The sequence below is a fragment of the Coffea eugenioides genome, chromosome 8 (assembly GCF_003713205.1).
Source record: "Coffea eugenioides isolate CCC68of chromosome 8, Ceug_1.0, whole genome shotgun sequence".
In the NCBI taxonomy this organism is placed as follows: domain Eukaryota; kingdom Viridiplantae; phylum Streptophyta; class Magnoliopsida; order Gentianales; family Rubiaceae; genus Coffea; species Coffea eugenioides.
This window is the reverse complement of record NC_040042.1, coordinates 26055402-26077432: the sequence shown is the minus strand read 5'-3', so window position 1 is coordinate 26077432 and position 22031 is coordinate 26055402. Positions and strand designations below refer to the sequence as shown.

At 33.1% G+C, this 22031-nt stretch overlaps 1 protein-coding gene across 1 annotated transcript; it reads right to left on the bottom strand.

Moving 5' to 3' along the window:
• Nucleotides 1-3300: 3300 nt before the first annotated feature.
• LOC113781618 (histidine kinase 5) lies at nucleotides 3301-14489 on the bottom strand. The gene is made up of 12 exons (XM_027327580.1): nucleotides 13767-14489; nucleotides 11902-11958; nucleotides 11572-11799; nucleotides 10612-10705; nucleotides 10314-10520; nucleotides 9911-10041; nucleotides 9090-9139; nucleotides 6805-7157; nucleotides 6531-6634; nucleotides 4268-5083; nucleotides 3647-3826; nucleotides 3301-3463 (listed from the first exon to the last, which is right to left on the bottom strand). The coding sequence occupies exons 1-12, from the start codon at nucleotides 14487-14489 to the stop codon at nucleotides 3335-3337; spliced, it is 3072 nt and encodes a 1023-aa protein (XP_027183381.1). The 3' UTR covers nucleotides 3301-3334.
• Between the last annotated feature and the right edge of the window lie 7542 nt (nucleotides 14490-22031).

The window sequence follows — 22031 nt, the reverse complement described above, 5'->3', positions numbered from 1 at the left end:
ATTTTAATTATGGAATGTGTGTATGTATGTACTAATAAATTACAAGTAAATACAAAAAAATTATTAAAATTAAGAAAAACTATAAAAATATTATTGTTATCTAACAAGTAAAATCGCAATACAACAAACACAACTCTAACCTCTGTATTGGCCATCTAGAGTCATATTAGCAGAAAATAATTATATCTTGGCATCAACCAAAAAAGAAAAAAATCATAAGTTGAAACAAAGATATGAAGAAAGAATAGCCAAATCAAAGTTGAAACTGAAAAATAAATAAATAAACAAATAAAGAAGCCTCAAACGCCTAACGCCGAAACGCACGGACATTAGCCCCCATGCTATGGAGCAAACGTCCAACAACTCTAGTGCACCATTCAAGTGCCCTAAAATATTTGGGGCTTGACCTTGAACCGGCCTAGACACCTCTTTTGAAACAATGATGATGATTGCAACCAGAAAAGGCAGAGGCAATGATGATGCTTAAATTCGAAAACTTGAACCTGTTGAGAAGTTAAGGATCTTTGCATTTCTAGTGTCATTCGTTTTAAAGTAAAATTTTGCAGATGTCCATGATAACCACATATTTAATAACATCGGAATTTCTACCAAGTGGATTTTGGGCTCCCACCGATGATGGGATCACAATGCTTTTAAGAACTAGATGATTTGGGTCATCTACAAAGAGTTTGGTGATTATGATGTATTAATGGCGGAGGCTTTAGAACAGCTTCATGGGCTACAGCAATGTGTTGCACTCAGTTTTCTGCAGTCGGAAATTGCAGTTGATTTTCAACCCTCGGTGTTCCTAGTTTCTTCACAGGGACTGATTCGATGGCCTCTTTGTTATACAGTTTCACATATTTGCAGACTGCTATGTAGTTCTATTCAGCATATTTTCTGGGAAGCAAATGCGATATCTGATGCCTCAACTTCATTGAACTTTATTCTGATAAATACTTTCAAGCGACTTCTGATCCTCCATCATTTGTTCATGATATTCTTGCTTTAGATTGTATCAGTTATCCTTCTATTAAAAATATTTCTGTGAGACAGTAATACTCCTTCTTTATATTTCTGTCATTTACTCTTATAATGGAGGTAAGACATTCCCTCCCCCCCCCCCGGGGCCCCCACCCTTCTTTATTTTAATTAATTAATAAAATAAAGGAGTAGCATCCCTCCCCCATATATGGAGTTTGCAAAAAAAAAAAAAAAAAAAAAAAGATGGCTTGGGTACAAATACTCTAAATTGGTGAGCAAAATTCGAGAAACGTGAGAATATTAAACAGGCACAAAACCAACTAAACACAATATCGAATAGTTAAGCACTTAACAAGCACAATTTAAAGTTGGGGTATGGAAGCGACGCTCTAGAAAAAAGTTTAGGCACTTATGGTGTCATTAACTCAATCACTTTATTACACCTTCAGAGATATTTAATGAATTTTCAACCATTTTTTGAAATTTAAAAGAAGTGTCAATTTCGGGTCTTAACTTGGAGAATCCAATGAGAATTGAGAAATGAACTAATTAAGACACTTTATCTACTTTTGTTGACTAATTAGACGACCTAAAATTTTGATGTCTGGCCAATTTATATTTCTTTTCTGAGTTAAGAGGGGATTAGTACATGTGTAATACTATAAGCTCAAGTATCATTCAGAAACCATTGAATTAATAAACCCATTTTGCCTTGTTATGTGCTTTGGGCCATGGTCTTCAAACTACCAGCCATGGGGACAATGCACAAGCCCAAATAGTTATGGACTTATCACACAATTAATGTAAATTGTGTGATAATCAAACCCGGTTTTAAATAATTAGAGTTTGGGCTAATCACAAAAAGATTCGTTCTCTACAAACTTGAAGAAACAAGTTAATCGGCTTTTGAAATATGCATAGTACGTTTGGGTTCATTATAAACATCTCTCTCTTTTTGTGTTTTTGGTTTTATTAATTCACAGAAAAAGGAAAGAATACTATGCTCGTTATATGATTTTTCTAACTTTTAAAGGGTAATGTTTGTTATTTGTTCTAAAAGTTTTACTTTTTAACTAATTTTATAAAAACACATAAAAAAAAACGTATGACATATTAAACTTTACCAATTATAATTTAATTTTTAAAAATTTTAGAATTCGAATAAGAATAACGCCATATCTTCTGACATGTATAGAAAATAGCAACATTAAATTATTATGTCATAAGTTCTATAGATGCATCGATATAAAGATCTTAAGATTATCAAACTTTTATAAAATTAATATCTCATGTACAAGAATAAGAGTTAAAATTAGTATGAATATAATATAATTTTTGAAACTTATAGTGATTTTACTCGTATTTTGAGTTCTATAAACTTTCGAATATATTCATACTTTTTAGATATGAATTTATATATGCGTAATTTTGCAAAACTCGTATTTTTGCACCTAACTTTGAATTGTAATTTTATTTTAAAAAATCATATAATATACATACGTATAATATGTTGTATTATACTTGTAACATATTTTACTAATTATAGCATGATACTTAATTTTGCTTTGCCTTGTCAACATATCCAAACATAGTCTACCTTTGCTTTTATTTTTTTAAATTGAACTTATCCTAGAACTTAAAGATTTTGGAATCGAGATAGGACTGGTGCTCACAAAGAAAGAGAGAGGGAGGGAGAGAACAAGTTTTTAAACTTGCCCAATAAATCTCGGAAAAACATTGGATTTCTATTTATAATGATAGAAAACCTAAGTATCTTTGCATTCATTTTAAAACTCAAGAAAACAGAAATGTTAGATAGTTTTACCTATGGTTCTATACATATTTATTACTTTCGTAACAGAATATAGTGCTTGCAAAAAGGTAAATTCAAAAGCTAAAATGACCATCCCATTTTCTGATACCGGTAAATAGCAAATTTCTCATCTTTTTTTTTCCTGATAAACAAAATTCCAATTCTGTATTATGAAAATCACTTCAAATCATATAGCTAGAGATTGCCTCAGCCCAAATAACAATCAATCTTTAGTTCCAAAACCATTTACATGCAGATCAAATGATATCCACAGTTTTTCTTTTACAAATTTATCCGACCATCACAAGTTGTCCCAAGTTTTCAAGTTCATAGATTGAACTAAAATGTACCTTTACCAGAATAAACAGACAAAAAAAAAAGAAGAAGAAGAAGAGGGCAGGTGACCATAAGATAAGAGAGAATAAATTGATCATGCGGAGGCAAGGAATGAAGAGATCACAAGGATAAAACATGATAAATAGATTACAAAACTTTCCTACCACTTTGATTTTATGTACAGGAAGCATACATTTACAACTAACGCTTTGGCAAATATTCTTGAAGACACTGTTTTAGTGTTTGGAATGTAACAGGCTTTGATACAAAAGAGTCCATACCATTCGCAAAGCATTCATCTGCACTCTCTGACAATGCATTTGCTGTCATCTGCAAAGCATTTCACAAGTTCTGTCAGTGCTGGTAACTAAAAACCAGAGAATGGAAAAAACCGAGATTGGACAACATGTTAAAAATGCTTATTCAAAGCTTTTTTTATTTGAAATAAAAAAAGAAAAAACATTATGGGAGATACAGAAGGATGAGAGTTAGTAAGAGAGTTTCAGGGGTTACCGCAATGATTGGAATCTTTTTTGTTGATGGTTTAAACACTTGCTCATTTTGTGAAGGATCTGAAGAAGGTAACTGATGCTCAATTCCAGCCTCCACTGCAGCATCCCAGTTCCCAGATTCCTCGAATGACCTGATTAGTCTCGTCGCTCTGAGACCATCCATTACAGGCATGCATACATCCTACACGTACAGCATGTTAAAACTAGCACATATTATTCAGAAAAACAAACTGTAATCCTGAACAAAACACTGCTTGGTACTGATTATTCTGAGCAAAAGGAACATAGTGGAACACTAGAATGATAAACCATTAGTAGCACTCATCACAACCAACAATAATTCCACCAGAATTTGTGAAACTGCTCTTAGTTGTTTCAAGCCTTGCATAAATGTTTTAGCGTGGAATTACTGCGAAGCAATTTATTATCTTAATCACCCTGTATGAATTTTAGAAGCCACCATAAATCCAATCCTCCTCAAGTAAGAAGACAGTTAAAAGGGGAAACTTGTTAACTTATTTTGCAGTGGTATAACGTTCCAAAGAAATGAAATGCATGACTAATGGGGGGCTTGGACTAACTCAAATCCACAAAGGAAGTAATTTTGATGCCCATAACATACCATAAGAATGAGGTCATAATTACTTCGTTGCACTGCACGGACGGCTTCGACTCCATTATTGACAACATCTATCTTATGACCCAACTGCTTCATCATTGACTGCGTTACCATCACATTTATTTTGTTGTCTTCTACAAGAAGTATCTTAGGTTTCAAAAGTGATTTTGGAATTTCAGGACTATTGCTGGAAGAGCATTCGGAACTCCTGTCAAACCGTGTTTGACTATGACATGTTTCATTGGCATCCGTTGTCCCAGAAATTTCACTTTGGCTACCGCCAATAGTTGAGGTACCAGGAGAACCACACCTATCCGAGAGCTGACAATCCCTCTCATCCGGACTTTGCTTGCTTCTAGCAACAGCACTATGGTTATCAAAATTTGAGTTGAAAGATTGTGAAGTTTCAGGCTCAGAAAATATCTCAACTGGAGCATTTACTGAAGATATTTCACCTACTGAACTTGTCTCCTTTACCGTCTCAATCGTCGAAGAAAATGAACAGTAATCTTTTGGCAATCTGTTACTCTTGTGCAAGGTATCCAATCCACAATTGTTTGGTAACACAGTCTGGTTCCTTCCAGAATTATGAGATGTAAATAGAGAACCCAATGTGCGAGGTTGGAATTGGAAAAACCCACAATCAATATCATCCTCGTGTTTGTCAGCAGGATCATCAGGGCTAGCCATATCAGAGAGTTCATCAGGATCATCTGAACTATCACATAGTGGCGAAACCTTATGAGGAAGTACAAATGTAAAAGTAGAACCATGATGTTCTTTGCTTGATACCGTAAGATGACCACCCATGAGCTCAACCTGTTCCAAGCGCATGACCAGATTTCATAAATTAGCATTGTAGTGATAATGAAGAAAATGAAAAGGCAATCAAAAGACTCTATTTTGTTAAAAAAAAGTGACATGGAACATGTGTTTTTTGTTTCGTGGCAACCAAAACAGTCAAGTCTTTGAAACCACACCAGACATGATTTCACAAAGGAAAGATAGCCCTACCATGTTGCAGTCAGATCCGTTTGAAAGCCAAATAACAAATGCTTAGTCTTTTACTAACACCGACATGAGTAAAACCTTATTCAGCAGCAAATCTAACTTAAATACAATTATTTTATATTCTGTATTAGGGATTAAATTTCGGAACATGCATGGTGCTCTTCACCATCCAGTAAGTTTTACAATATCTAGGAGAAGCTAATATATGCCTTAATGCCTTAATTTTGGGCTCATGCTGCTTCTGTTTGCCATTCACTTTGCAAAGGCAGAAAATAGTTATAGCTGAAAATGTTGTCTAAATGTGTGATAAAGTACTTTTGCACCTAAAATCTCTCATATGCAAAAGCAATTAGAAAATGGATCTCTATTGAGCTGCTAAAAAATAATATTTTGGCTAGTTTTAAAATAAACGGAAACAAGAAAGGCAACTGAGAAGACCTATCATTCAGCAGTAAATGGAAACGTAAGATTGCATCTTTTCAAGCAAATGAAACATGGCCCTTATTTGCTAGAATGAGTTTTATTTTATTCAGTAATTTAGCAGCTCTACTTCCATCATTGATTTTCAAATGTTTGTTACTAGTTACCCAATCTTATTCTTGCACAAATGATTGAGAGAGTTTGATTCTAATACAGGTGATTTCAGATTAGCTCAATCAACTAACAGAAGTCAACAAGATGATCTGATTGTCTAATTTCACTGTCAGAAATGTGATTCTTCTCTCCAGATCTTATGCTACAGCTGCTCCTTATAGCTCCCAGGCTTCCTCTCTCTGATATGTCACCATTCTTAAACAAGTCAAGGTGGTCAAGCAGCAAAAACCAGTGAAGAATGGGGACAAAGATTTAAGATTTGTTCAATGAACTGCCATATTTGTTTTGAAATAAACTAACTAACAGAGACACTCCTTATGAGTACTAATTCCTCTAACTTAGAGCAAAATTCCAAAATTACCAAGAAATCAGCAAATCTAATAATCAATAGTATAATGTGGAAAACTATAAAGAGACTGTAAAAATTGGAGAAGACCATTTGTTATCCAAAAGTCTGCCAAGTTCATACACCTTAAACCTGGCAGATTCAAAGACTGTCAAAATTTGTCAAGAGTCATCTTTCATTTTGCTGATTTAAAAAGAATAAACAAAATAATGCTACACATTGAAATGTACCATTAAAGGTTTGGTGTACCATCTTAAAAGTGCATCATATTCTAGTAAAGTAAACATGAATGATAGAAGATGGAATTAAAATTACCAATTGTTTGCAAATTGCTAGGCCTAGTCCAGTCCCACCATACTTTCGAGCAGTATCAGCACCAACTTGCATATACTTCTTGAATAGAGTTGGTAAAGCAGTTTCTGTAAGAACAAAATAAACATGCTAATGTTAACACCTATGCCAAAATCTTTAGGTGATAGTGCAAATAACTGCAGCTCAGAAATAAGTCATTGATGAAGGATATGAAACCAATCTGAAATACATTTTTCTCTAGCTTCTTTGAGCAAAAGTACAAAAATTCTCAAGTTACCTGGTATTCCAATCCCCGTGTCATACACATCACAGCATAACCATACTGTTTCTTGTAAATTATATACACTCTCATCATCTTCCTCCATTGAAGTCACATCTGGTTTTGGAGTTCTTGGCTCATCATTTATTACATGATTTTCATGAGTCCCTTCTCGATCATTTTGCAAATAAGTTTCCTTTTGGTTATGGCAACTCTGAGTAGATGATAAGCATTTATCCTCTATTGCTGTGCTTTCTGATACTTTTGATTGATTCCTCCCATAAGATGCTTGCTTTGTCTGGGTTGGTGGCTCAGACAACACATAGAGCTTTATACCAACTTTCCCTTCGTGGGTAAACTTAATTGCATTGCTGACAATCACAAAAAAATTTTACTTTAAGATATAGACAAATGAATGCAGGTTCTTATAACCTGTGTAGTTCAAATGTTGTTTTCATCATCTGCATCCTTAAATAGGATAGAATAAAAAGTAGGATATGATTCATTTCTCCAGACTTAACTTGAAACCATAATATGAGAAATTGCTGTTGTTCTACATTTTAACTAATATCTTCACATGTTTCCCAAGCACTTAGCTCCAGAAAACTGTTAATTTCCAATGTCTTATGAGTCAAAAACAGTATATCCTTGTGATTTAAGTCCTGCCTAGTTCTTTTAATTCCTGAATAGATTTGCTGGCAAATTGCATATAAATGCTACTATATTTGCCGTATTAATTACCTGCAATGTGATTTAGGTGAGATTATAAGATCAAAGCAATGGAATTAAACAAAAAAGAATGTTTAACCACGTGTTATTATGCTTCCCCGTCTTGTCTAAACCTTAGTTGTTATCGAACAAATAATTGTGTTAAGGAAATCACAGTCTTCAACCACAATGTACACCAGGACCATTGAGCCACTGCACTAAAGGCTCGTGACATCAAATTATAATCAACACAATAATTCTTTACGACAATATATGACCATATAACACATTTTATTCATGACACAGTATTTAGGCAATCCAGATTAGAACAAGCCCCATTTGGGATGTCAATCCAGAATCACAAAATTTCTACATAGTACTTATCTATGCTATTGACTTAGTCATCCTAAGAACCTCTCAGCTTGACATCCCCTAGTCGTATTGGGTGATTGCATTGAGTAGAATCAATGGTCCATCATGTTCACAGAGAAAGTTGATTACAACCTAAAGGATGTGTTTTCAGCTTTAGCATATTTCCAGAAGAGGAACATGTCAAGAAAGGCTTCATCCCTGAAATGTATACACGGTTCCTTTATTTCATGGATTTATTAAACAATAATATCCTCTTATTGTGTGCTAGAATGAAAATCTAGTACACATTTCATATCATTCATAGCCTGCAAAAATAATGCTATTTCCTTTCCAATTCAATCAGTAAACACAACTTGCTTTTGTCATTGTTGGAATTTTGTAAAAGACTGACAAGAAACAGGGCTAGCAATGATCAAGTAATGGAGATTATGGATATTATGCAAATTAAAATAGAAGAGCTCCAGGTTGTGATGAGAAATTGAGAGCTTTGGGACATGGAAGGAATAGAACAAAATCCACTCCAAAGGGATGGATAGCATAAATATACCCGTCAATTTGGAACAAGCAGCCAAACTGCAGAATTAGGATGAGGAAACACAGAGGGAAATTACGGAGAATACACACTCAAATGACCGCATATATCCTAAGGCTAGCAGCATATACAACCATGCGGAGCTTGATTTTTCTTTTTCAGGCTGAAGCATTTGAAAGGTAAAGAATCCAATAAGGATAAGACTGGATCATTTGCAAGGACAATGTGGCATGGCCCAGTCTAAGTATGAAATTACAGAATATAATGTCCACTAACACTAGAAAAAATAAAACAGATTGCCATCAGCTTGCAACACATTTGACCGAAGATTCTGGACAAAAGTCCTGAGCAAGTGGTTAAGCAGTCGGTGAATATAGTTCTTGTCCACTTGAATTTCGTGAAGGCAGAAAGTCTAAATCAAGAAAGTTTTGAATTTCTAAGTATGAAAGTAAACATAAATTTAGTATAAAAAATCATCTAAATCCGTTGTCAATCTTACATCAAGTAAACTAACAGTAGTAAAGTTTAAAATACAAAAGGGTATGCTTATCTTCAGTCTTCAAGTAGAAGATTTTAATTTCGATGCAAATACATCCAAAGCCTCAGCTTATTATGTTCACACCTCTTTGCAACTCCAAATGCAGTAAAGTAATTAGGAAGCTAAAGTTTTGAGCGCTGACAAATACAGTACCTGATCAAGTTTGTAAGGATCTGGCGAATCCTCAAAACATCACCTATAACCTGAAAAATATGTAATTGATCAATTTAAGCAATAAAAATTGTTTGATAATAGAAATGGCTAATGTTTCATCATGTACATAAAATGTTTGCAACAAAGTCAAGCTATGGTTTGTGATGAGTCTTAAGTCATACTACACTTGAACATCTTTTTTTTTTTTTTGAGAAATAAATGTAGGTTAAATTTTTAAGTCCTAAAGATATCCTCCACAATACAAATCGAATTTGTTACAGCTGGAACAATGAAACAATTAGCTCTAAATGGGCAATTATGAGACATACATAAGATCTTTGGGTCTAGTTTGATATCATTCATACAAGTACCCAGGAAGCTGTCTAATTTAGAAAATTGAATAGCTCTGAATTTTCAAGTCAAGCTCTTAGCTCTTACTAAAGTAGGTTTTGTTCAGTTTTGACCAACCTAAAACATATATCAGAGGTCATAGCATCACCTTTCTTGATGGACTTTTGAGATTTTTATCGAACTTAATTTAATTTTAGTTATAAATGCAGGGCATTACAAAAGAAGCTAACAAACAACAACATGGTATTTCACTTGAGATGCACAGAAAATACATATATATCCAGAATCTGAACATTAGCTAGCTGAGTACAATGCCATGTTAATTAGACATGCACCCATAACGTTACTGCAACAAAGAAACTAAATTTTACTAGAAGACTAGCATGGAGGTCTGTAGAACTTTAATTATGAAAGGGAATTATATTTATCATTGCTGTTTTATCCCTGATTTATTTTCTGTAAGCTCTCACCTCCACTGGAACATCATCTGCAACATGACCTTCCAAGGTCAACAGTTTTTGCAGTGATGCTGCTGCAGTCTGCAATACATGCTTCACTACCTCCCTTGGCCTGAACTTTGTTGCTTCCAATCTCATAACTCCTAAAGCGTACGGCAAAATAAGTCATTATCAACATTTAAGGAGATCAAACTGAACACTTTAGTTGTAATAAACCTGCAATAACACCAAAGAAAACTGGACTCCTTGAACTATAAGGTTCCCACACCAATCATCTATGTTTATAAAAACTTGGTGAAATTCTCTATCACACTATCATTTATGCTTCTCCCAAGAAAAAGAGGAGGTCAAGTTTGAAGATCTATGATAATGTTCCCAAACACGAAAATTTGATACGAAGAGATTAGCGTCAAACCTGACTCAACCTTGGACAGGTCAAGAATGTCGTTTATTAATTGAAGCACTAAATCACCCGAAGATAACATGACGTTAACTAATTGTCGTTGTTCCTTGTCAAGCATTGTTGTAGAAAGAATTTCTGTCATGCTTACAACTCCCGACAGAGGAGATCTTATTTCATGAGACATTGTTGCTAGCATTTGTTTTGCTCGCATTGTTTCCTCTATCAACAAAAGATCACAAAATAAATTCAATGACTGTCTCCCTGCACATAAAACGTCATAAACAATTTCAGGTGAGTTCAACAGATGAACCTGTTATGTGTATTGTTTTGTTCAGTTCTGTCTCCTTAGCTTTTTGCACAGCAATTTCCTCTCGAAGCTTTGCCATCTTTTCTCTTTTTCTTACCTGGTAATTGATGACATAATAGCAATAAAAAGAAACTCAAAAAGCACTAGCCATAAGCAATAACAGTTTAATTATAAATGAATTCCACATAAATGTTATCCCTTGCTTGTTCAAATGCTAAGTGATGCAACAGAATTGGAAAGGACGATAGGAACAAAGTGAGAGGATTAAAAAAAAAATTCATGAATCACAGAGACACAAAAGATAAATGAATCTGAAACATTTGAAACAAAGGGAGATTGCATATCACAAATGTTAACAGGTATGTTTATAAGAAAGACAAAAGGAGAAAAGAGAGCAGTATTATAATTTTACCAATTTTACTCAGCTGCAGCTGCAATCACAATTTTCTTTCCAAGGATGTTGATATCTTTCCATTTAATAGAAAGGTCCATCATTTACAGCCAAAAAATGAGCTAGTCATTTCTAGAAGGAAGTCAAGTTTATAGAAAATATAGAAGGCGCTTAAGTTTTAAGCATTTTGCTCCAGGTTTTGTGATGCTGTCAGTCAAAATCAAACATGTGATTTTATTAACAGAGTTCATTCTGTAAAAGCGAAATTACAAACCTGACTATGTATTGTGGAGGTCAAAAATTAAGAAAGGTTCTACATCCTTGCAAGATTAATCATCACAGTACTCGAAATTAGAATGTGATACTCTATATTTCCTCCAAATGCTAGATGGTGGGACTTAGGACAGAGAACCATAGTGGTCTTTACAATTTGTTGTAGACCTTCTGCATGTGCATAACTTTTAACAAACCAGACACCACAAGTGGAAGTAATATTAGGAAATGATGCTCAGACTTCTGTGCAAGATAACTGGAGGAACATAGACTTGGAAAATTATTGTTAACTTAATTACCTGATCAGTTACTTCCATTCCCATATAATTGACACCAATAGTCTCTCCAGCTTTGCTAAAAACTGGTTCTACATATATCAAAAAAGTCTTTGACCCGAACAGTTCAGTTTCGAATGTTATTTCCCTCTTTGCTGGTAATCCTCGTTCAAGAACTTCTCTTTTGAAGTCCTGAGATTCCTTAACTCCTGAACCAGTAAATATCTCAACATCTGTTTTACCTATAATGTCCTGCAATCCAGCAAATTTCAAGAATGACTGCAAAATTGTAAAAGAGGATCTGTTTCAATGAATACTAACAAATTATCTAAAGATCTTCGGCAGTTAAATTACCTCCTCACGCAAACTTGGGAAGTGATTGTAGATGAACCGGTACCGCAACTCTTTATCCTGTAAAGGCACAGAATAATGTGTTTAGCCTCTATTAACATTACAAAACTATAAAACTTAAGCTCTGTTTGAATGGGCCTGTTTTTTAAAAACTAATTTTTCAAATACAATAAAAATTTGTAAAAAGTACTTTAAAAGGCCATCTAAAAATTAGTTTAAAATTTTTTAAAATTTTAAAAACATTTCAAAATATATTCTAAAAACTCTTCTACTTTTAAATATCCCAAAATATTTTTTTAAAAATATCCCAAAATATAATCTAAAACTCTGCTACAGTAAAATTTTTCAAAAATACCCCTAAAAACAGCTAATCAATGCTGTTTGTGTCAGGACACAAGACCAATGCTGAAGCAACAGTAGCACATCATAACCAAATTACAAAACGATCATCACAAATAGCTTGTAACTGAATGCCTGGATCAAATTGTGTCACAGAAACATATTTCTCAGAACATTAGCACGAACAGACACTTTTTCCAACATGTGATTAAATACTTTTCAACATCTTGAACCAACAAAATTGATCAACAAACCTAAATTGGGGGTCGCAATTTTTAAGTGTAGTTAACTAATACAAACTCAGATTGTATCAAAAGAAGAGCAACAAAAAGAAATTTCCATGAAATGCTTTAGAAACCACTGATCAATTTTGCAAATTCCAACTGAGGAATATTTGTTTATATCACTAGGCTGGCATGAGCAAATAAGGTCCAACTGAAGAGGGCGGTTGAATTTTGAACCAGAGGTGCTTGTTTTAGAGACAAACAGATTCTTTCTCTAGGGAATAATATTAAGCTGTAGTCATCAAACGGCAAAAATAATACAGTAATAAACAGCTAAATAGAAATGGGGGTCAATTTTCAAGATAAGAATACAACAAATCACAACATGACTTTTTAATGCTACAAATTAGATGAAGATAGTACATAATGCAACCCTGAAGGATCGAAAATTGAGGAAGAAAGCATCGATATTATTATCTAAGTAGAAGCAAATGTTATGTGAAAAGCAAGAACAATTTTTTTTGTTCCTCTAACATTGCATTAGAAGCCTTAAGTTCGCATATACCAAATGAAAATTATAATCACAAATTAATAGTTAAAGCCAAATTATATCTCTATTCTGCATCTTAGTTATTAAGACATAATCACAAATAAATGTATAATGTCATCTAGTAAAACCTCAGAGAATGAGCCTGTTGTTACAAACTTTTTGGCAAAATTTAGCATGGAAAAAATTTAAACAGTCCTAGGAACTGAAAGAAAGATCCTGAAGATATGGTTCTGCTCCGGTTAATTTAATGAGTGCCTTCAAATATGGTATTTTTCTGCTAACTTTCACAGATCAGAAAACTGAACAACAGTGTAACCTTGGGCTCAATGGCATATATTTGAAACACAAATTGGACAACATACTGCATATACAAATCAAATCATAACTACTGCCTAGTTTGTTTGCCAAACAAAGTTCAGAACTAAATCACATGGAAACTCTGATTGGAACAAAATTGACGTATATTATAACATTTGAAGCTGGTCATTCTTTGTCTATCTATTGCTAAGCCATAACTTGACTCCATTTTGATTTGACTTGATTAATTATGTATTATAAGAAGTAGGATGCCAAGTCCATCAAGCAAAATCTGAAGAAGCTTTGTAAAACAACTGGGAAATATCAAATCCAAGGAAGCGATATTTACAATAAAGTGTTCATTACAGAAACCGCTGAGTCTACAAACAATTTGGCAACGCAGTGCTAACAAAACAATTCCTGAATAGTTATTTAATCGTATTAACAGGCTAGCATACCTGGTGGCCAATGACAACTGGAGCATTTTGGAGGATAAAATGCATAAAGTTATCTGCTCTTGTTAGCATCTGAGAAAGTTCTTCTACTGGGGAAGACTGCTTTTCTAGATTTTCTATACTTTCCTGCAATTTTTCTAGTAGTATTTGCTCTCGCTGGATACTTGCCTCCAATAGCTTCTCTAAATGCAATGCCCTCTGCTTCCAGTACTTGATACTGTCAAACTCTACATCATTTATTTCAAGTCTTTCATCATGGACAACTACATCATGTTTCCTTCGTGGAACTTTCTGATAGACATATTTCAAGTTGTCATCAAATATGGAGATTGGACGCTTGTCGCCCCCATATCTTTCTTCCTCAAACCGATGTTCCTCCAATATCTCTAATTTCTTGAGTTCTGATTCCTGCTGTTGTTTGTTCAGGGTATCAAGCTCTTCTCTAAGAAGCCGTACAGCATTAGCCTGCTTATATTCCCAGTTCTTAACCAAGTAAGCCAACTGTGATGAACCTTTGTCACTGTAATTGCTCAGCTCTAGGAGACGTTTAAAGTCCACAATCTTAGGCTCTTCATTGATCGTAACCTCCTTTAACATATCTTGATCTGGTCGTGGATTTTCAATATTGAACTGCTTCCCAGCTTCATTCATATCTTCAGGCCACATTGAAGATAGGACTTCAACGTCCATTTCTTCAAGTTGATCACTCTCCATCTCACAAACCATTGAAACCTCTGACTACCACATCCAACTCCTCCACCAGTTTGAATTGAACCTCAAAATTGATAGGGAAAGATACTTCAATGACTTGTATCCTACAGGTAATCAACGACAAAAAAGCTCAATTTTGTGATGCAGGAAAATCTGCAGAATCAGATCAGACTGAATTCTGGTTTGGAAGAATGTTCAAGACAAGTTAATGCATACCAATACTTGTGCATCTAATATGAAATTTGATCAACTAAACCATTGTATGACTTCAGCTTTGGAATAGAGGCAGCAGCTCAAGAATTCATGATATAGGAATTTAGTAGCTTATATAAACTGCACCAAGTTATGAAAAATCTTGTTCTTACAAGGAAGATTTCTCCACTTCATGTTCTTCATGATATGAGAAGAAAAAATGTTGAGAATGTAATTCATGTATATTTGAAAAGTTAAAAAACGAAGAGTCAAAATCTGAATGATACTGCATATAAGTAATATAGAAAATTACATTGCTTGCTGCTACAGGGTCCGAAAAGGAGATCTCAGAAACCGAATTCTTCATCTTCGCAGATATCTACCTATCTGGTGATCACACTAGCCAAAGAATATATTGTTGTCCAAAAGTAGTTTTTCAATCATTTAGTTCACTTTTTGAGTGTAAAAGAAAAAAGTCTATTGTAACTAACTAGTCCCGCATATCAATTTATTCATGTTAACTTCCAACAAACAAACTGGAGTTAACCGACCAAAAAACAAGTCATTAGTAACAGAATAATTACTGATTTGTACAACAGAATTTGGTGCAAATTACATTAATCACCACACACTCCTCAGAAGAGAAACAAAGACATGTCTCAAAGTTTTGAACAGTAATTCAACAGCAAAAACAAAAGAAAAAAGAAAATGAATTCAGTACCAGTTGCAGAATGAAGCAGAGGTCAAATACCCATAACAGAATGCAAAATTGAGTTCAAGAAATACTGAATTGTTGTAAAAACGAGCTTGATGATCAAATTATGATCAAATAAGACGAACCCAAAGTCAGGAAATGAATCAAAACTGACCTTTTTGTCTCCAATTTTGATGAAGAAAGAAGGTTGAGCTTCAGAGTCTTGAGGCTTTTCACCTTTACTGTAGATCTGAAAGAATCTCTTGGAAGTGCTCAGTCAATGAAAAAATAATACCCAAGCGTCTTGGAGCTTATTGAGAATAGAAGAGGAGAGCATGTGACTTTGCACAATAAAATAAATTTTAGCAGAAAACAAAAACCACACAAGAAAAAATTAATAGGAGAGAACTCAAGAACCCATGTGCCTTTGACGTCAAAAACTAATACAAAAATGTCTTGGTTCAGAAGCTTTTTAGTACTAAAAATTCAACAAACGTTGTTTTTTTGTTTGTGTGGTTTTCTGGTAAGATTCGCGTCATTGATTCATGCATATAAGCATGAATTTCTGCTAACTTCTTGCTCATTATTTCTGTTTTCTTTTATTTCTCGGTCTTCTTTTCACCTAAAAGAGCATTAAAACATCACAATATTCTTTCTTTCTACTATCTTCTTTTTCTTCAGATTTTGAGAGCTGACAAAAATGATGAAACAACTGATTGTACTTGTATAAATACAGGGCCAGTGTGTGACTGTGTGAGAGAGAGAGTGACACACAGAAGGAAGAGAAGAGCCGGTTTTTTAAATGGGGAGGAGGAGGAGGTTGCTCCCCGCCCTTTACGAGGTGACGTGGTGGGACGACGCGTGTAAAACACGCGGTAGTTGGGGAAGGTGTGTCTGGAAGGGAAGATTCAGGTCTCTACTTTTTTGTAAATATTAATTGTGAATAGAGAATCTTTACAATAATAAAGCGTGTGTAGGTAGTTAATTTGATGTTAATTTTGTGTGTTTTCAAATTTATTCTTATTTTTATTATTTATTAATTTTTATTTTTATTATCAACTGACAGCCAAACCTTACTCAACTAATACTATTTCCCTCCAACTATTTTTTTACTTCCGAAACTATCTTCTAATAATCTCCATTCTTCTCCGGTCAATCAACTTTTTCTCCCAAATAATACATATTGGTGTTAACTCATCCAAATTATTTAACTCATATTGGTGTTAAATTTTTTCCATGCATACACATCGAGTGTGCCTCAATAGTAAGTATGAATAATATTTGAGTAAATTTTATATATGTTGATAGTAGTGTATACACCATTGGATTCATTCATGACACATGTATAAAAATTGAATTTTAAAATCAAATTTTGTACAGTTATCACTTATCAAAAACTAACAATGTATATACTATCAATGTAGAACCACTAAATTTTGGCTCAGTGGCCCCCAACACAGGGACTAAGCCCCTCTTTGAGCTATAGGTCAGGGGTTCAAACCCTACTTATAGTGAAAAAATCCAAAGAAAGTAGCAGAACATCCCTTTAATGTAGTCAGGTCTTCCTCTTATACAGTCTCTTTAAACTCTTCCTTCCCGTAGAATAAGATAGATTACATTATAGGAATGTTATCGTTGCGGCAAATATATATATATATATATATATATATACTGTTAGTGTAGAAAAAATTGATTTGTGATATTTTAGTAGCAATACATTACATTTTGTAGTGTATTGGATGTATGTGTTTTTTCCAAACAGTTTATACACTTTTTATTTAAAAAAAAAGTTTTTGGAAGGAAAACCAAAGGTGAAGGGAAAAGGTAGTTCGGAGATTTTCTACGCTACTTAACTTTTAATCATGAACCACTACAAGCAATTGTCATAAACTGTGTGTTTCTTGTCTTACAAAAATTTACAAAATGGGAATGAGAATATTCACTGTGAGTAACAAAGGTATATATTAATGAAATTAAACTTTAAAAAAAAAGGACTAGAAAAATGCAATAAAAAGGACATAAGCAGATCTAAAAATTTTATTTATGGCAAACAAATGCGGTGCATCACATCAAAGTCATTAAAAATTTTAAAATTTCATGCTTATAAATACTTGAGAAAAATACCAAATTCTGCTAGTCATGTGAAGATATTCATTTCTAGATGCTGGCGAGTGTAATAATGTGGCCTAATTCATTATTGCTAATTGGCCCCCTTCTTCTTCAATTTCAAGTCCTTTCTAAATTGAATTTGTTGCTTTAAATTCTTGTGGCCTTAAGAACTTTCAAGCATCAAGATTTAAAAATCGATTGTTTGAATGATTTCACTAAAACCTATATAACTCTCTATAACTTGCCACACTCAAATTTTCAAGACAAATTTCTTTCATTTTTTAACTGAATTTTCAACCTTTTTTTAGATAATTTTGTTGTATCATTCATTATGAGCCATGGAATGGTAATTCCGGAATAAAAATGCATTTTACATTTCCTATTGAACGTCTGTGCACATGGACTGACATAGTTACATTAAAACTTGAAACAAGGGAGACAAGCATAATATTTGGAACCTCATGGGAGCCAAGTGAAATTCTCATAAATCTCAAGGAAAGTTTCTAAAATTTTTATAAAGATAAATTCACATCCCCTCATCATAATCTAACTATTGCACAAGTTTTATTATTCATAGCAAACTCTATATCATAGTTGTATTTTAGATATCTAAACTATAAAATGTGCACATAAACAAGGCATGAGTACTAGTTTCAATGCAATTTGATTTTTTTTTTAACGGCTACAATAACATTTTTATAGCCTAATCTATCCTAATCTAGAGGGAGGTAGGAGTGGCAATTTTCGACATGACCTGAAAACACGATATGAACCTAATACAAAATTAATGGATTTGGGTTGACGCTTTGCGGGTTCGAATCAGAATCGGGTCGAACCTGATGAACTCGAGAAAAAAAAAAAAAAAAAAAAGGTCGAATTCAGGTCACTCATGGGTTGACCCAATAACCCGTTTATGAATTAAAAATAATTTAATAGATATAAAAATATTTTATCTAAATAAATGAAGTTATTCTTTTTTTTTCCAAAGGCATTAACCACTGAATCCTAAATGAATTTGTTTAACTTGTGTAAAGTTGAAATTATTATGTTTGGACAAATGATATATCATGTTATTTTCTATTTTTTATAGTATCTTAATTTATTTTAGATTTGGTTTGGGATAAAATACTTTTATAGTAATTTAATTTATTTCAGATCTGACTTGGAATTGTTTTATCGAGATTTTTATTACTTGATTATATAATTAGTTTTGTGCGAAATTGGTTCTGTTAGAAACTACAATGGTAAATTAGTAAATTGAAATTATATTTCAGGTCATTTGGGTTGACCCGCCAATCGGCCAACCCGAAATTTTTGGGTTAGCAGATCGAGTTTGGGTAAGCAGGTTATCTGTTATATCCGGGTCTCAACCCGACCCACCAACTCGTTTCTGACTTGATTGTCACCCCTAAAGGAAGGGGAGTCTAAAGAAGTTATGTATAAGGGGCTAATAGGTATATGAACCTGACTATACCAAAGGGATGCTCTGACATTTCTTTTGAATTTGTTTTATTGCAGATGAGGTTCAAACCCCGACTTACAGTCTAAAGAGGGACTTTTTAAAAGATAACTTTTTTTGTCACCCCATTTTTCAAGTCCTTTTTCCAAGGCTTACTCATAAGATTTACCATTATAAGTATTTGAAAAAGCTAATTACTAATATTAATTGTCATCATCAAATATAGAATACTAGTAGGGTAGTTGGAACTTTAATGCAAACATATTGTGTCATTTTCAGAATCCCGAAAATAAAGTATGTGCAAGCAAAAGGATCGCCAATCATTTACCTGAATACCAACATACTGAAGAAAAAGACATATTGTGTAATAGTAAATAGACCTTATTTTAAAAGAAGATGCAAATAGTTTAATCCAACTAACGAAAGCTCATCTGTCTTTGCATTTAGACTTTTGTCTACTATACCTATTGCGCATGTGATAATCTGCTGACTTATGACATGTCATCCTAGGAATGGCTTATTAAATTTCTTCAATTATTTCTTTAATAATACAGAGTAAAAATAAAATTAGAGAATATTATTTAACAATAGCAACTTTTATAAAGTAAACGAATCATTTTTTTTTCAGCCAACTTATTTTTTTAGATGAGCTTTAAAGTGCCAAACATGGTGTGCCAGTTATGATGCACTCATCATCAATAACAACATATTATGCAGTCCACGAGCCAACTTGCAACTTCTTAGTTGAATTATGGATCTAAGGATGTGCTTGTGCTGTTGTTGTTAATTCAATGCGTACGCCCCTTTGTCTGTGCATTCCAGTGTGGGCAGTTTCTTCTTCTTTTTTTTTTTTTTACCTTTTTGATTTATGCCTTTTTTTTTTTTTTTTGAGTTATTCGAGTAAGAGCTTTTGTGACAAAGATTAGATTTAGATTTCTTTTTGGAATAATTTCACAAATCTCCCCTTAGATTTATGACAATTGCAGGTAGCTTCCCTCTTATTACACTTACCTTCATTAGTAATTTAAATGATTATCATACCCTAAACATTATTCTATACATAAATACAAAAATTCAAATGAAAAATGATAAAGAAAAAGCATTATGTTTTCTAGTTTCAAGTTTTTAAATTCCCTCTTCCATCTCTAACCTAGTTGACCTAAAGTCTCAAAATCTCTTTGTCAATTCTCTGTTCTCATTGTCGCAAATCGATGTCATCTCCCTTTCTATTACCAATTTTATAGCACAACTACGTAATTAGTCTGTAGAACCACTACCTTTTTCTTTCTCACTATCAGTTACTTCCTTCTAACAACACCTAATGCAGAACTTTTGGTTCCAATTATCACAAATCAAAAAGTAGGGTAAGCTTTAGAAGTTAAAAAAAATTGATAGAAAAGTGCCTTATCCATCTTAACAGAAATTAGTTTTCAATTTTTTAATAGATATTACATTTTATTTTATATATTTGCGTCTATTTATTCAATTATGAAAGATAGCTTGAAAATGTTGTTTATGCTGAATATGCTTTGATATTTCAGAGAAGTCTACTATTAACTCTTCTCTAAAAATAGAAGATTGCAGAAAGCCTTTTTTTTTTTAATGCCATTTCGGAAGAGCTTTTTCCTTTTGTTTTGTTTGTTACGAAGCTAAATAGAGAGCATTTTGAGATATTCATGGAGTATATTTGGCTTACATTATCAAATTGGATTGGTGTCACTTAAAACATGTAAAGAGAGGGCGTAAGCAACATATTGGAAGTTAGAGAGGAGCTTTCTGCAATTGTCATATACCTCAGGGGACGCTTGTGAAATTATCCCTTTCTTTATAGTATGCTTGGCGTTACATTGGTTTCATAATGGTATGTTGCGTGTTAATTTGGACATAAAATACCGCACTGCGGAACGTAGTTGGATAGCAAATTTTTCTAAAAAATATCTCACTCTCGTCATAAACATATTTTCCAATTCACCTTTTTATTTTATGTATATCACATCACAAAAAGTATTACAGTAATTATTTCAAATAATATTATCCAAACAGACTCACATTACTAAATCACGAATAATAGTAAAAAGAATTTGTAAGAAATTTTTTTTTGGCAGCAGTTTTAGATGCCCAAAATTGTGTAACAATCAACACGATTGGAGCTTATGAAAAAAGGATTGAGTATTAGAACATTTCCTGTTGCTTCGATTAAAATGTTCCATAACGGAAATGCCAAGGCAATAAAATACGGGTACTTTGTATGTCAAATTGTACTATACAAATATCTGAATGGATTTTAGCAGATTTAGTAAAGTGTTTTTTACTTTTTATGGCTCCATATTACGCAAATCAAAGATACAAGTCAAGTCACAGTTTAAATATCATTTATATCTAGTTCACAAAAAAAAAAAGACTTGTTTAAGCAACGTAAGTATTTCACCTTTTATTTTCTTGTAAAACTACAAATAAGACATTATAGTATTTCACTATATTAGAATTAATCAAAGTTGTGATTAACCCATTAATGCTAGGATGAACACTTAGGGTGCGTTTGATAAAATCGAAATATAAAATATGAAGTTTAAAATCTGAAATATGAAACCTGAATCCGTTAAATTATTGAATTGTTAAATACTAAAATTCCAACATTTGAACATATTTTGCATTTAAGTGATAAATGAACAGTTTATCACTTATTTTATGAAAATGTGCTTTACCTGTGCAATTTAGAGTCACATAATTGATCAAAATATTTTTTTGTTATTAAATATATCTAAACATATTAAGATCTAAATATATTAAATTTAAATGTTGAATTGACTTATCATATAAGATCCAATATAATTAGATTAATCTCGCATATTGATTGAAATCAAAAGTTTCAACTCCTCAGGTCTCAACCGTATTTTAGTTTAATATTTGTTATGAGCACTTCATATATTCTTTAACACTAAGAAGTTATAAATTTGATCCTAGCCAATCATTTGAAATATAAGTCAAAATCAATCAAAAGGTGAGGGCATTCACTAGCTGTTTACTTCGCAGTTACTATCTTTCCTGGGACACTTACTCTTACATGTGTCATCTCTGCGTTGAGCTCTCTGAAAATGATGAC